Source organism: Netta rufina (assembly GCF_964035555.1).
Source record: "Netta rufina genome assembly, chromosome: 5".
Lineage (NCBI taxonomy): Eukaryota > Metazoa > Chordata > Aves > Anseriformes > Anatidae > Netta > Netta rufina.
This window is the reverse complement of record NC_140128.1, coordinates 55,227,665-55,242,149: the sequence shown is the minus strand read 5'-3', so window position 1 is coordinate 55,242,149 and position 14,485 is coordinate 55,227,665. Positions and strand designations below refer to the sequence as shown.

At 36.6% G+C, this 14,485-nt stretch overlaps 1 protein-coding gene across 4 annotated transcripts in view; it reads left to right on the top strand.

Annotated features, from left to right (window-relative positions):
- Nucleotides 1–14,485, top strand: part of PPP1R13B (protein phosphatase 1 regulatory subunit 13B) — a 70,415-nt gene that overhangs the window by 47,530 nt on the left and 8,400 nt on the right. Inside the window, exons 5-11 of one of the 4 annotated variants that reach the window (XM_084286906.1) lie at nt 5,408–5,509; nt 6,507–6,681; nt 7,069–7,265; nt 8,593–8,733; nt 9,506–9,686; nt 11,457–11,612; nt 13,875–14,044. In XM_084286906.1, coding sequence (XP_084143032.1) covers nt 5,408–5,509; nt 6,507–6,681; nt 7,069–7,265; nt 8,593–8,733; nt 9,506–9,686; nt 11,457–11,612; nt 13,875–14,044 — 1,122 coding nt within the window. Of the gene's footprint in view, nt 1–5,407; nt 5,510–6,506; nt 6,682–7,068; nt 7,266–8,592; nt 8,758–9,505; nt 9,687–11,456; nt 11,613–13,874; nt 14,045–14,485 lie in introns of all 4 variants that reach the window. The other 3 variants (XM_084286905.1, XM_084286908.1, XM_084286907.1) reach the window with 3 other exon arrangements.

Here is a 14,485-nt window from a genome sequence, read left to right as displayed (position 1 = left end):
TATAAGAGTAAAGTATTTTTGTATGAAACATCTGTAATAATTCCTCAGTGCCTAATATGCAGTGTGTGTTCAGTGTGATTCTATTTAGGAGTTCATCTCTGTGTGTAAATGCTTCTGTGAATCAATGAAAAGAAATTTACAATTCAGCAAAATTGTCTCCTTTGATGTATCACCATGTAGCAAATGAATCTGCGGAATCTGGAGGAGTAGATATTTGTAGTGGCTTTTTTGGTACCTCCTTTAGGAGGCAGTTCTGTGGGAGGTAGGTTTCTTTCTCTGCAGGAGAGAGGAGGAGGTCTAGACCTTAAATGTAATAGGCTCGTGTTTGTTATGAAAGGTGAGTCACTTCATGTATGAAATCGTTCATACTGGTTATTAACTGTACAAACTTAAGAAACAGGGAAACCAACAACCTCACTAAAGAACTGAGCACATACCCTGATCCATTTGCCTTGCATAGCACGAGGTTCTGAAGAAGGACTGAGACGGACTTCTTCCAGTAGTGGTATTTGCATACAGATTATTACGAGCCAACTCAACTAATACAAAATGCTCTAAGCAAATGGATTCAACTAGATCTCTGCAAGAGAAAGATTCACTAATTTCCAGGCTTTGTCAAAAATGCTGCTGTCCTGTTGTGGAGGCATAAAATCAGCAACAGTCTTTCTGAAAATACCTGACTTAATGTTGAAGAGGAATTCTGCTTGGTCAGTGTGCTGCTTTTGCCATGTGGATGAAAAAGAGCAAACTGCGAGTGAAGCTACAGGTTTAAAACTTTGTTTCTTCAGATTCTTCTTTTCTTTCCTAGGTATAATGTAGTTATTTTAAGTGGAAAGGTCATACATTGGTATTCAGTGAGGTAAACGTGAAGACATTTCTCATGGGGCATTTATAAGAATGGCTAATTATAACTGTTTTCCTGTGTTCTCAATGCTTTTCCCTATATAAAAATTTTCTAGACATTGCACTTTGTAAATGGAATATTTTACTGAAGTTAATAGCTTTAAGGAGAAGCTAATATTTATTCATTTCACAATTCTTTTTATTTCGCATAATGCAAAATGTTGCAGTACCTTTTTCAGGCATTGTAAGATACACTTTCAAATATGCTTATTTAAAGTAGTGAAAATTCTGAGCTTTGGGGTCAAACTATTTCTTGTAACTGGTGTTTTTACAAACTGGGTTCTTATAGTCATTGTGTACTGTCGGTTACAGTTTTCACTTAGGAAATCTGTAATTTTTACAAGGTAAGATGGCTTGCTTACCTTGAAAAATGCATAACCCCTGTAGGCTTACTACAACTAGAGTCTGGGTGTATATTTTAACAAGATTTCTTAGCAATGTAAACCATGTATTTCTTGGACAGCGTTAGACTGAAAAGTATTACTAGAAATAGAATGAGTTGTCAGTGTAAACTTAAACTGATCATCAAAGTAGAAAGGAGAAGAAGCATTGGGAATAACTTTCATAGGTTAAAACTTGTTTCTGACTGTTTTTGAAACAGAGCATATGTGTATTGGAAAAACACTACTGCTTTTTCCCTTATTTTGACTTTTTAAAATCAGCGATCCAGAGGGTAGACTTCAAACTGTTCTGAGTCCCTCTTAATACTTCCCTACAGAGTCAGAGATTTAGGTTCTTCTGATGGAAAACCATGCCAAAGAAGTCAGCAGAGCCAGAACACCTCCTGGGAGCAGCACAAGTACACACAAGTTGTTTGGCCTTATTAAAGAATGTTGTGAAGAAATCATCTATCATAAGTCATGCTAGTTAAAAATAAATAAATAAATACACACTATTAAGTTCAGTCTTTTTTTAATTACTGTGTTCACTAGCAGATTTGAAATACAAAAATCTGTGCTTTGGATGGTTTTTACCTTTTGTTTCAGTTCCACTACTCTATACAGCTGTATCTGTACATAAATACATAATTTTTTTGACTGACCTCTGCACCAAAAATAATTTTAATTACTGATGACTATTAAGAGGGTTTGTAATTTCCAGTAAGAATTAAAATTCTGCTCCATAATCTATTATACAGAAAATCTTCAAAGAAGGACAATAACTCTCTATAATGAAATTTTAGTCTGACATGTCTATATTGTACATTTAAGATACAACAACTTTTAAAAGTTAGCGTTCCCAATCTGGCTTGTTTTAGTGACTGATCTTGAGATGTATTCAATAATTACATGGAGAAACATGAAACACTAATTGGAGCTCAAGTGTACAAAAAAAGGCAATCTATTTTAAAACAAATATTTTCCTTTCCTGACTGAAGCTTAAAGAATCAGTTCCATATTATGCATTGGTTGGAGAAATGATATTTGAGCAATTTGTAGGAATATGAAACAAGACACTCAGAGTGGCTGAAATACTTGGTGTCAACAATATTTTAGAGGAGAATTTTACTTTGCCTAGAGTGGAGCACAGGCATTGTAGGGGATCTTGTCAGATGGGATCACTACAGAACTGTGTTGGAAGTCACTGGAGTGGGCCCAGAAAAGTAGAGCAGCTTTCCTCTGGGATCAGGTTTGATCTGATTTAAAATCTGGTACTTCCTTGATTGGTGTGGGGAATGTGTTTAGTGGGATTTTTATTTTTTTTCCTAATCTATAAAACTTTTAGACTACATTCTACTTTGTAAGCACTCATTCAACACACCTCTATTCTCAATATATTCAAAACTTTTAATTCTTTTTGCTTTTTCAGCAGTGATGTACTGTAAGGGGTATAGGAAATCACGTAATTTCAGCGTGGCTTACTAATAGTAATTGTCATGTAGTTTGGTGAAGATACTCCATTGTTTATTCAAGTATTGCAGTGTGGTAGTCTGGCTTTTGTGTTGATCCATCACCTGACTGAATTACGTGTAAAATACCTTCCAACAAATGTTGGACTGCTGTGAACTTTCAGCTTTTGGGCATAATTTTTCAAAGGCTGGTATTCTCTTTCAGGAAAAAAATGTGCAATCCAAAGCCTGTGGCTTTTTTTTCCCTATTTCCTTCTTTCTGTCTTCCCTTGAGTAGCAAAGCAGGTATTTGCAAGTGTCAGCTTCTGGAATTTGTCTTGTTAAACTGCAGTCTTTCCTGCGATTGCATAGCAGGGAAAAAAGGGTTGAATTGAAGTAATTTAATGTAGAGATTTAAATTACTTATTTTTGGTGGCAAAACTATGAACATACTGAAACAGGATATTCATCTTTGGAAACACACAATACACACAGATTGTCACAGAATTGTATAAATTTTAAATAATTTTCATAATTGCCTCTGTACCCTGACTTCTGTAAATGTGTTAGTTTTGAAATGCAAAAAGGGTGACAAAACCCCACTCCTGTCTATGAGTTATTCAGTACAAGGCCTTAAACACTTATAATTTAGACCAAAGATTACTATTTTTATAGCAATTGTTAGCTGCCCTTCTTGTTCCTACCATTAAGCTTTTAAATAATGGGATTCTTTGCCATCTCTGTATTTGCCAGCCTTAGAGTAGAATTCCCATCTCTTTTTAGCTGTGCTAAAGCTTTTTGTGTGTATTGTATATGTATAAAGTCTGTTTATAGAAAAGGGGAAAAGACTGTATTAAAGCCCCAAATAGGCAGTTGCTGTAGCAGTACTATTACAATAAAGCACTGATAAGAAGAAATTTGGAGAAATTGTTCCATAGGTCCGGTACCCCACTGGTTGAGCAGCGGGGGCACAGTTACTAATACTGCAGCGCTGTTACCTGCACCACCATTGCCATGGAATAATGCAGGCCTGTAGCACACACACTGGACTGTCACCTCCTTCACCCTTTTTCTTCATCCCTTGTGATCTATTGCTGTGTGGTTGACCTCTAAACAAAGCTGTCTTTGCTACTCCACCAGAGTTCCGATTTGCCAGTGTTAAATCTTCATCTAGCTTTTTTCCCCCCATGATTTTTGTCTTTCTCCAAAGCTTGCTTTGGTAACAGAAGAGGTGTCATTGATAATAAAGATTTCTTTCCTTTTTTTTTTTTTTTTAAACCCCAAAGATGTCTAAATGCTAGTCTACATTTCGCTGACCCCAAAGTAGAACAGCAAGCCCTGTGTGGAACAACTTTTATCTGAAATCTTCCTGCAGTGCTTCCAGCAACATTTCTTGTCTAGGATTATTGCCATTCTGCTCAGTCTGTCAAACTGAAATCAGCAGCTAAATAAAAATAAATCCTGACATCTTTAAATAAAGGCAATACAGAGTTTTGTTTTGTCTTTTTTTTTTTTTCTTTTTTCCTGGAGGGTGGGGACAAAGCTTCTCCATATGGCACTGGTTCTTCACTTTGATAGAGGTGGATTTGGGGTTGGGGGTCTTCTCTTCATTCAGTGTTTGCACAGTAATGGCTAATTAATTATCCAAAGTGGATCACCTTTACTCCACTTCACTTTGCACAGACTGTTTTTCACAGGTTCTGATCTTAAATGCTTCAGTCTGCCCAGAGAAGCTGTGGCTGCCCCATCCCTGGAAGTGCCCAAGGCCAAGCTGGATGGGGCTTTAGACAACCTGATCTGGTGGGAGGTGTCCCTGCCCATGGCAGGGGGTTGGAATGGGTGGGCTTTAAGGTCCCTTCCAAACCACTGGGATTCTGTGACATTTCACAGTCTTGGTATGTGAGCTTAGTGACAACCTCTTTTAAGGGTTCTCGTGTGTACTTGTCCTGCACAACGTAAATAATGCTAAACAACAGAATCATCTAGGTTGGAGGAGACCTCCAAGATCACTGAGTTGAGCCTCTGACCTAACACCAATAAGTCTTCTACTAAACTGTTATCACTGAGCTCTACATCTAAATGTCTTTTAAAGACCTCTGGGGATGGTGACTCCACCACTTCCTTGGGCAGCCCATTCCGATGCCTAACAACCCTTCCAGTGAAAAAGTTCTTCCTAATATCCAGCCTAAACCTCCCCTGGTACAACTTTAGCCCATTCCCCCTCGTACTGTAATTCAAGCTGCCAAGGTACCTACACTGAAAGTGTTAGCAAAGGGAAGAAGCTTCAGCTTCCAGTTCCTGCTTAATATTCCTGCTTGCATGTCTACTATTGTGTGTGTTATATCAGCAGTGGATGCCAATTCTACAGAACATCTTAAGAAAGCAAATTTAAATGTAGCATGAGGTCTCTTTTCTCCTCTTTGTTTTGTCTCTTAGTGTTCCTCTCTTTCATCTGCTTTTCCCCTTCTTGCTTTTTCTGTCGCTGGTATGTGTGTGAACTGTGTCCTTTCTTTATACTTTGGTCTTCCTTCCTCTCTAACAGCTATCCATCATTTTTCTTCTTCTAAGGACTGGGGAGGGAGTGTTAGCCTTCCTCTGACAAGTGGGGATTTAGTTTCTAACATCAGAGCATTCCGTGTACATCACCACGTTGATGTAATGTTCTGTGATCTACAGGTTGGGAATCCACGTGTTGAGCTCACTCTCTCCGAACTTCAAGACATGGCAGCCCGACAACAGCAGCAGATTGAAAATCAGCAGCAAATGTTGGTTGCTAAGGTAATAATTAGCAGCAAACAAAATATAGGGATTGTAATAAATACAAATTTCTGTCAGTGTGTGCAAATGTGGGTTTTGGGGGTACAGATCAATGCACCCAAGTCACTTTAAATAAGCTTAAGTGGTTAAAGAAGCAACAGTTGTGTGTCTTTATAAAAACATCGCTAGTTTTTTTCTCTTTTGTGAAGCCCACTTTGTTATCTGTAATAGACCACCCACGACTCTATATTCATATATACTCGCTCATTCACTTCGATATAGTAACAGTGATGTGAGATGAGAATGTGCCCATTTCAAATATATTCATGTATTATATTTCTGAAGTCTGAGGTGCAACAATCTAAACAGAGTGGGTTTAATGTTTTTGACTTTGTTCTTGGTGTTATAAAATACAGTACACATGGGATGCTTGGAGTATGGCACAGTGTCTTTACAAGCAATAAACCTAACAATTCTCTTTTTTTTGGTGGAAATAACATAGAAAAAGTAAATATTTTCACTGTGTCCACCAGGAGGACTGTCATTAAGTACTGGAACATTATCTTCTAGTAGGCCAGCTTGTGTAAATGTTCTGTTGGGAGTATTTGGTGTTCACTGAGAAGCTTGATCGCATTGTTGGAAGTTCATTGTGCAATGGTAGGAAAAGTATTAATAGCAGCAGAAGCCAAATGCCAGAAGGAAGGTTTCACTGATAGGCTTGATTCTTCAAGCAATACATGGTTTCACAAATATGTAAAATTGATGTTTGGTCTAAAATTTTGAATTTCTTACCATAAATTTAACAAATTTGTTTTAAAGAAGTATTTTTTTCCTCAGGAGGACAAGTGTATGTTTTAACTAGATACAAGTTTTTCTGATTGCTGGGAAGAAAATAAGCTTAAACAAACCCCAAAACAAACAAAACCAAAAACCAGTGATCATAGAGATAGGCTTTACTAAATCAACTTTTTCTATAAATACAAGGGTAACAAGTACCTTTTGTCTTTTATTTTGTTAGGAACAACGTTTGCGTTACCTGAAGCAGCAAGAACGTCGTCAGCAGCAGTCTGTTTCAGAGAGTGAAAAGCTTCAAAAACTTAAAGAACGTGTTGAAACCCAGGAGACAAAGTTGAAAAAAATCCGTGCCATGAGAGGACAAGTGGATTATAGCAAGATCATGAATGGCAATCTGTGTATGTGGAATTTCTAAGTATACTATTCAATTTTATTTGCTGTTCACTGTATATCTGGCAAATAATGTCATACACTGTAACAGGATTTCACATAGAATATTTATTTGTCATACAACGGTTGCGAGAAATTTCTAGGAAATTTATACATGGTGTAATTTATTATCTATTTTTATAAAGTTATAAGTAATTAGAGTATCTGTTGTAAATGTTAACAATTCCCGATGCATTATAAGTAGTTTATTATGTGTATGAATACACCAGGTTTAAAACTAGTACGTTGTTCTTAGCAATACCCGTAGAATTAAAAATTATCAGTATCTCCTGCACTTGTTACAATAACTTATAACTGTTAACAATAACTTACTATTGTTATCTTGTTAATTTTAGCAACTGAAATTGAGCATATAAGTGCCATGTTCCAGGAGAAGCAGCAGGAGCTACAGGCTGCAGTATTAAAAGTGGATCAACTTACTCAGCAACTGGAAGACTTACGGAAGGGGAAGCTGAATGGGTTTCAGTCTTACAATGGACAAGTAACAGGACCTGCAGCAGTAGAATTAAAAAAATTGTATCAGGAGCTACAGGTAAAATATTGAGAAATACAGTTTAAATGACAGTTGAAATAAGTCATATTACTGGCTTTATGGGTGGACACTTTGTTCTGCGATTTCATAAAATTGAAATATCAGAATGTCAATGCAAGCGTCCTCTTAAAACAGGATTTCATTAGCTTTCAAAACTATTTCTGTTGTTGCTCATACATATAATGGGGCAAAGTGTGAAAGTGTTCTGAAGGGCATTTCTGAGCAGTATGGAAGATACTGAATGTGCACAAAGTACTTGTAATCTCTCTCCAAAAGAAAATTTCATTTCAGTGCCTTTCTGATTTGCAAAGAACTGGATATAGCACATTCCCTTAGATTTTGTCTTAGCTTGGAGACGTGACTGGGCAGCAAATAAGAGTAATTTAAAAATATATTGTGAAAATATAGCTATAAGGAGAATGTAAATAAACAGAAACACATAGGAAGTATCATTGTAAGAAAATAATCAAAATTGTAAGCTGAGCTATATTCACTGCACTATTCAGTATGCTATACAGCATACTAATGTAGCTACACTATATTCGTATGTTATTCACTGTACCACTATCTTACATCTTTATCCAAAAATATTGGTACATCTGAAGAGTAGCTTTCACATCAATAATTAACTATTCCATTCACATTGGAATTTTGTGCAGTTTTTGTTTAAAATTTACAGTATATTTAAGAATACTTAATGTGTCAGGATGTCATAGTTGATTTAAACTATAAAGGTAATCAGTCTCCTTATTTACTGGAAACCTGCTGTGAAGGCTTCAGTTTAATCCCCATGCAGAGAGAAAAACTGGTATCCAGACCGGGTGCTAGCAGTTCAGTTAACTTCCCTTCCAGGCATCAAGAACTTGTGTGGAACTGGAAACAGAATTAAGAGCATAATTTCTTGTACAAGTTTGATATCACTTATTTTTAGTTTCCATGATATTCAAACTTCCATTGTGGTTAAATGTAACTTTTAACAAGTGTTTTCTAGGACTTAATATTTCATTTTGGAACTGCTTTATGAAATGTATTTTTGCCTAATTCTTTAATCCAGTTGGTATAAATGGGATGCATGCTACATGCTTACGAGGTGTCCAATAGCTTAGCAAAAGATAGCATGTCCTAATGTTTTCTTTATAACAGTTAGTTATTCATAGTAATTTGACAGGCTGTGTGGAAGCATACAATCAGATGTCAGAACATGGCTGATCCATGTTGCATCATATTTTATTTTTTTTAACAACATGTTAAAAACAACCTTGGCAAAGGCAAAATGAAGTAACTGTCCTAACAAGTGCTGCTTTTTAATATTTTTTTCTCCTTTCAGATCCGGAACAGGCTTAATCAGGAGCAGAACTCCAAGCTTCAGCAGCAGAAAGAACTGTTAAACAAACGTAATATGGAGGTGGCCATGATGGACAAGCGAATCAATGAGCTGCGTGAACGACTATACAAGAAAAAAGTTGAGGCACGTCAAAAAGAAAACATTCCTGTAAGATAAACTATTCAAAGGGCCACACTTTAGTTTATCAGCAGCCTATTAATTCTACATAGAATGTCACTTTATTCCCAGCTGAGTAGTACAGTTACATCTAAAGAGCCCATTATAGAAGTAGTAAACTTCTTAAAATAGTTTTAAGTTTTTCCATAGATAAGAGAAAACTGCTGCTTTTTTGTGTGCGTGCTGTACACACCATATTTGTAGGAAGTTTCATTATGGGCTGTTTTTTAGAGCATAAAAGCATCAAAAAGGTAGGTTTTTTGTTTGTCTTTGTTTTTCCCTGGAACAGAAAAAATGATAAAAATGTAATAAAGGGTCTGATAAAATTAGCAGATAGTTGTCTGGGACTTTGACTAGAAATCAGTAGACATTTTGTCTGAGGACTAGAGACATCACTTATGGATTCCCCTGTGTATTCCTAGCTGGAGGTGTTGATTTCAATACATAAATTTATTCATTTATACAAAAGGTACATTGAAAAGAGACCTTTAGCAGTAGAAGTTTTCTTCATGAAAAGTATGTGCTGTGGCTGAGAAATTTAATTTTTGAGGTGTTAGTTTTAAGGAAAAAAAATTGTCTTCCTAGTTCTTTATTATTTTTTTTTTGCATAACATGGAGTAATTTATTAAAGTGAATTAGCTACAGTGCATGGTTCCAGATAATTAAATTCAGACCTCCTTTTCACGCACAAATGCCTAGATTAAATGGAAATTCACGTTTCAATTTGTCTGATTTTTAGTTGAATCGTATTAATGGAACTTCATCACCCCAATCATCTTTGAGTGCTTCAGGACGGGTGGCAGCTGTAGGACCTTACATCCAAGTTCCAAGTGCTGGCACTTACGCTGTACCAGTAGATCCAGTTAAACCACAGTCTCTCACCATTGCTTCTAGCTCAACACACGGGAGATCAAAATCTGGTAAGCACCTAAGTGTGATGATCGTTAATATATATTATTTGGAAAGGAGTAATAAGAAAGGGAGTAATTGTAAGAGATCCTGTGTTGAGATAATTTCTGTAGCAGAAAAGGCATGTTTAGATGTGTTCAAGTTCACTGGACAGTACTTGTTTGGTATGAGCCATTTTCACCTCTTTCCCGTGAGTTTTTCTCAGAAGGTAGAGTATGTTTTCTTTGTGATTTTACTAGGTGGTAAAACACTAAAAGGATTACATGTTCCTTTACAGATTTTGTGAATTAACTGTTCTGTCTTAATAGCTTTTGAATTAGTTTGTGTGTTTGAATATCATAATGAAATCAACTTGGTGGCAAAAAATATTATAAACAACTATTCATAGTATATGCACAGCAAACCAAAACTAGTGAACTAGTAAAAATAATACTACTTCCCAGAAGGAGACTAAGTAGGAGAATGCAATAAAACGATGGGAAGCTTTTGCTCCTACAGAGAGATGAGTATCTGTGGTTCTTGAAGCGTTTCTAAAGTGGCATAACCTTAGCATTGATGGTGTTTACTTCTATCTGCCTTCATTAGTGAAGGAGCTGCCCCTCTAGAGTATTCTGCATAACTGAAATTGATTCCCATGTTTCCCAAAATTAATAATTCTATCTGTATTGTAAAATAGAAGACACTTTTTTAAATTTACATTGGAGACTAACAGAAGCAAGTCATGACACTTGTGCATTAAGTTTTCATTTTGGTGCAGCTCCCTTGTGTGTTCACATCTTAGCAAAATCAGAGTTCTTAATAAGTGGCTAGCTTAACATGCATAATACAAATAAATACTGATTTATAAATTCAAATAAATATACATAATAAAAATAAAAAATGCACAGTCCAATCAATCTAATCACAGGACTTGATTTAGCACGATCTTCTAGGAGAGACATAGAAATGAGATAAGAGATGAGACTGCTAGACCAAAGCTTCTGCAATATTCACATGCATTCCAATACTTAAAACTGGATACGCCAGCAAAGCTTGCAACATGCTTCCAAACAGGGAGGAAAAGATTGAAGGAAAGACTATCAGAACCTCCCTATGTGTGTAGGAAAGAACAACAGGAACCCCAAAGTCAGGAAGTGAACATAAACAACAACAGAACTTTAAACAAACAAACAAACAAAAATCTTTGCATTTTCCAATATTTGTGATCTAACAATCTTTAGTTTGATTCAAAGGCTATAGAAACCCAATCACTTCTTTTATAGAAAAAATTAAAGAGTATGGAAGGATTTAATTGTGAGGTGAAAAGACAGATTTGCAGCAGTTTTGGATTTGGATATGTGAATTCTTTTCCAATGTATGGGACAGTTCATAACTTTCAAGTTCACAAACCACAAATAATTCACTGTTTTATAAGTCTTAACGTTACTAGAAACACATCCATACTTCTGGACTGACCTCACGAGGTTTTAAGATCTACGAATGAGAGCTCTTTGATTTTTATAAAAGTACTTACTCTACCTTAGGACTGACTTTGTATTTATTACTTTGAACATACTTGAAAGAAGTCCAGTAAGATAGTCCAGTAAGATATTTTAGGAGAATTTTATATGCTCCCTGGAAGAAATAAAAATGGGATTTTTTTTCAACTGTCATGCTTTTGTTTCTCATTATCTGTGTGTTCCTGTTCTAATTTCTCCATTGTCATTGTTTTAATTTTTCCACTACTTTTTTTTTTTCTTTCTTTTTCTGTGTAACTGGATCTGCCTTGGTGTGTCCGATAGAAACAGACTGGGGGTGTGTGAAAAAATCTCCAGACACCTGGAAGGTTTCTGATTTAGACATAATAGCGGATCCTATTCTGTCACCTCCCACTTCTCTTCAGTCTGCTGTTCACAATGTCATCCGTCTGGCACCTACTCTATTTGACACCCAGCACTGTGAGTCCGTAGAAGATACTTGCCTAGCTAAGAACTCAGTTTTTAATATGGTCATCTGAGCTCTTGCATACAGATGCATATTAAACAGCATCTTTAGAACTTGTGTTGTGGGTTGGTATGTAGTGGATGCTGTTGAGATGTAAAATTGTTTAGAAGTTGCTTTTCGCATTTGAAGTAAATGGATTTGTGGCAAATTCATCCTTAGAGTATTGCAATAGCATTCTAGGGATGAATTTTCTTCATTGAAAAAAAATTGAGAATTATTATTAGAAAATTTGTGGTAAGCACCAAAGGTGCTTCTAGTCTATCTCGGAGTAGATAGATGTATATATACACATTTAGCTTGAGTTATTTTGTGTGAAAGTTTGAGAGTTTCTGTTTTGCACTGGCCCCAGAGGTGGGATAAAAGCTCACCTTGTCCAGGTCAATAGCAAGAATCTTGCTGATTTCAGCAGGACAAAAATGCTATACTTGGCTTATACCTCAGTTGCTGTAGCAAGTGTCATGGATCCAGACCTACAATAATCTTTAGGTAAAATCAGAGAAAATACACAGGAACTTGTGTGTCTATGTCACTGTCTTATTTATGTAAATACAAATCTGGTTGTTGGGAGTTGAAATGCACTGGGTGTTGGGTAGTCTTACAGGCAGGTAGACAAGAGGGTACATTTGGAAGAGAAAATGAATCCAGCTGGTTGAAGTGGCTGTGGGGTGGCTGAGAGTCAAACCAAAGGCAGAAGAGAGATGCTGCGTGGTTGCCTCCTGTGAGCACCTGGTGCCATACCCTGCAGTTGGGGATCACAACAGCAGCTTAGTTAAGTGCATGAGATCCACCTTGGGTTGTGGCAGTATATGAAAGGTGTGCTCATACAAAGTGCGTGACAGTTGCCAGTCTGCCAGACTGTCACATGAAGGACGTGAAGATGGGAGCGGTTACACTCTGTTACAGAAGCAGAATGAAACAGAAGTGAAGAGGAGAGAGGGTCTGGATTTAAAAAGGATGAGGCTCATGTAGAAAGTAGTGGGGAAGTTAAATTCAATGTAATTAAAATATTTTATGCACCTTGTTCTTAGACTGTCATCTATACTAGACAGAGGATGGCATGAAATCCTATAAATAGTCTTGCTGATTCTATTTTCTAGGGGCTTAAGAGTGAAACGAAACAGGAAACATTGCCTGGTTGTCATTTGATTTTATTTTTTTTACTATAGGCTTTTGCTATGAGTTTACTGTGGGGTCCAGAAATCTCAGTTAATCTCCTCCCCCCACTTAGTTGCCCTGGCCTAGTAAAGTGTTACATGCCATCTTTAAATGCTCCACTAAGTTAACTGCAGGCGATAGGGAAGGAGAAATGATCTCTGGTCACTCTAGAGACATCTAAAATTTGATCTGTCAGAAGCAGATTTAAGCCCTAGAATCTAGCCAAGGATCTGCAGAGTTACTGTAAGCCAGATCTAATTATAAAATGATTTAAACTCTCTCACTTGGGGAACAGAAAGTAAATAGTCTGTTGCAGTTAATAAAGTAATGTATCAAAGCATCTAGGATTTGTTAAGGATTTGTTGCTGCAGTTTACATGCAGCTGTGCATGATTTTTTTTCATGCAATGAAGATAAAAGTCCAGGACTTGTATTTTGGCACTGTGACTTCTTGTTGTCAGCTGACCTTATATGTTTCTTTAAAATTAAATCTCTGAGGCAATGCTGATCAGGTGAGTATGTAGAGGAAAAAACAAAAGGTAAGTTAGGAGCCACATCCAGTAAAGGAATGCAGGCTTTTGTTCTACCACATTCTTAAAATGAGTTTTACTTCCTGTTATGAGTCAATGAGCCCACTAACAATAGGTTAAATTTGGAATAAGTCCACATGGAGACGTAGATTTAACGTGTGTCATAATTTGACAGTGTTCCTGGAGAGTACCAAAGGAAATACGCTTAAGTGTTTCTGTAAAGACTTCTTCTCTGAACTTAACTTTGCCTTTTAATAGTAAAATGTGCAACACTCAAAGCAAAATTTTAACAATCTTTTTTCTATAGGAATTTGTGGTACAATTCAAATGTCAAAGGCTAACAAACAGCATGTTATATATACAGTGATTGGGCTTTGGGTATTGATTTCTGAATCAAACATAGCACTTCATCTGATTTCTGGAATCAACTTAATCCTGTTGTAATCTAACCCGTTCCATTTCGCGTGTTGTTATTGCTTGTTTACAATGGTGGTATGGATTATTTTAAATAGTGTTTTCATCTGTTTTCAAGCTAATGATGGAAATTGGCCATTACTTAAGCAGAGCTCAGCCCCTGTGGTAAAACCCCCTCAGATCTCCAACACAGACTGGAAAGAATCGAGCATGGACACTGCTTTAAAACAAGGAACTATATCCAGCCAACCTTTGCCAACTTCAGTATTAGGAAGTACTGATAAGCTGGTGGGTTTACTCTGCGGTGCATTTTTAGATCTGTTTTGCTGAAATTATGAACCTTTGGCTGCCACAGCCAAACTTGCTTCAGATATCTACACTTTTTTTTATTTCTCTGCTTATAAGTATTTAAAATGTCACAAGTGAAATTACCTTTGTATCCCTTCCCCCCTTTTCCTTTGTATTCTTAGCAGATTACAATTGATGGATTTTTTTTTCAGCCTAAGTAGTTTGTTGATAGAACGTTCTGTTCTTTCACATATCCGGTTTCCCCTTTTCTCCCCATTTGTTTGTCCTAATCCTCTTCCCCACCTTCCTATTTTTCCAATTCACATCTTTGTTACTGTTTTTCCTTGGTGCGAATTACCACTTCTCAACATGCTCTTTCTCTTGGGAAAAAAAAAAGAAAAAAAAAAGAAATCCATCCTCCAGTGAGTCCACTGGTGGTGT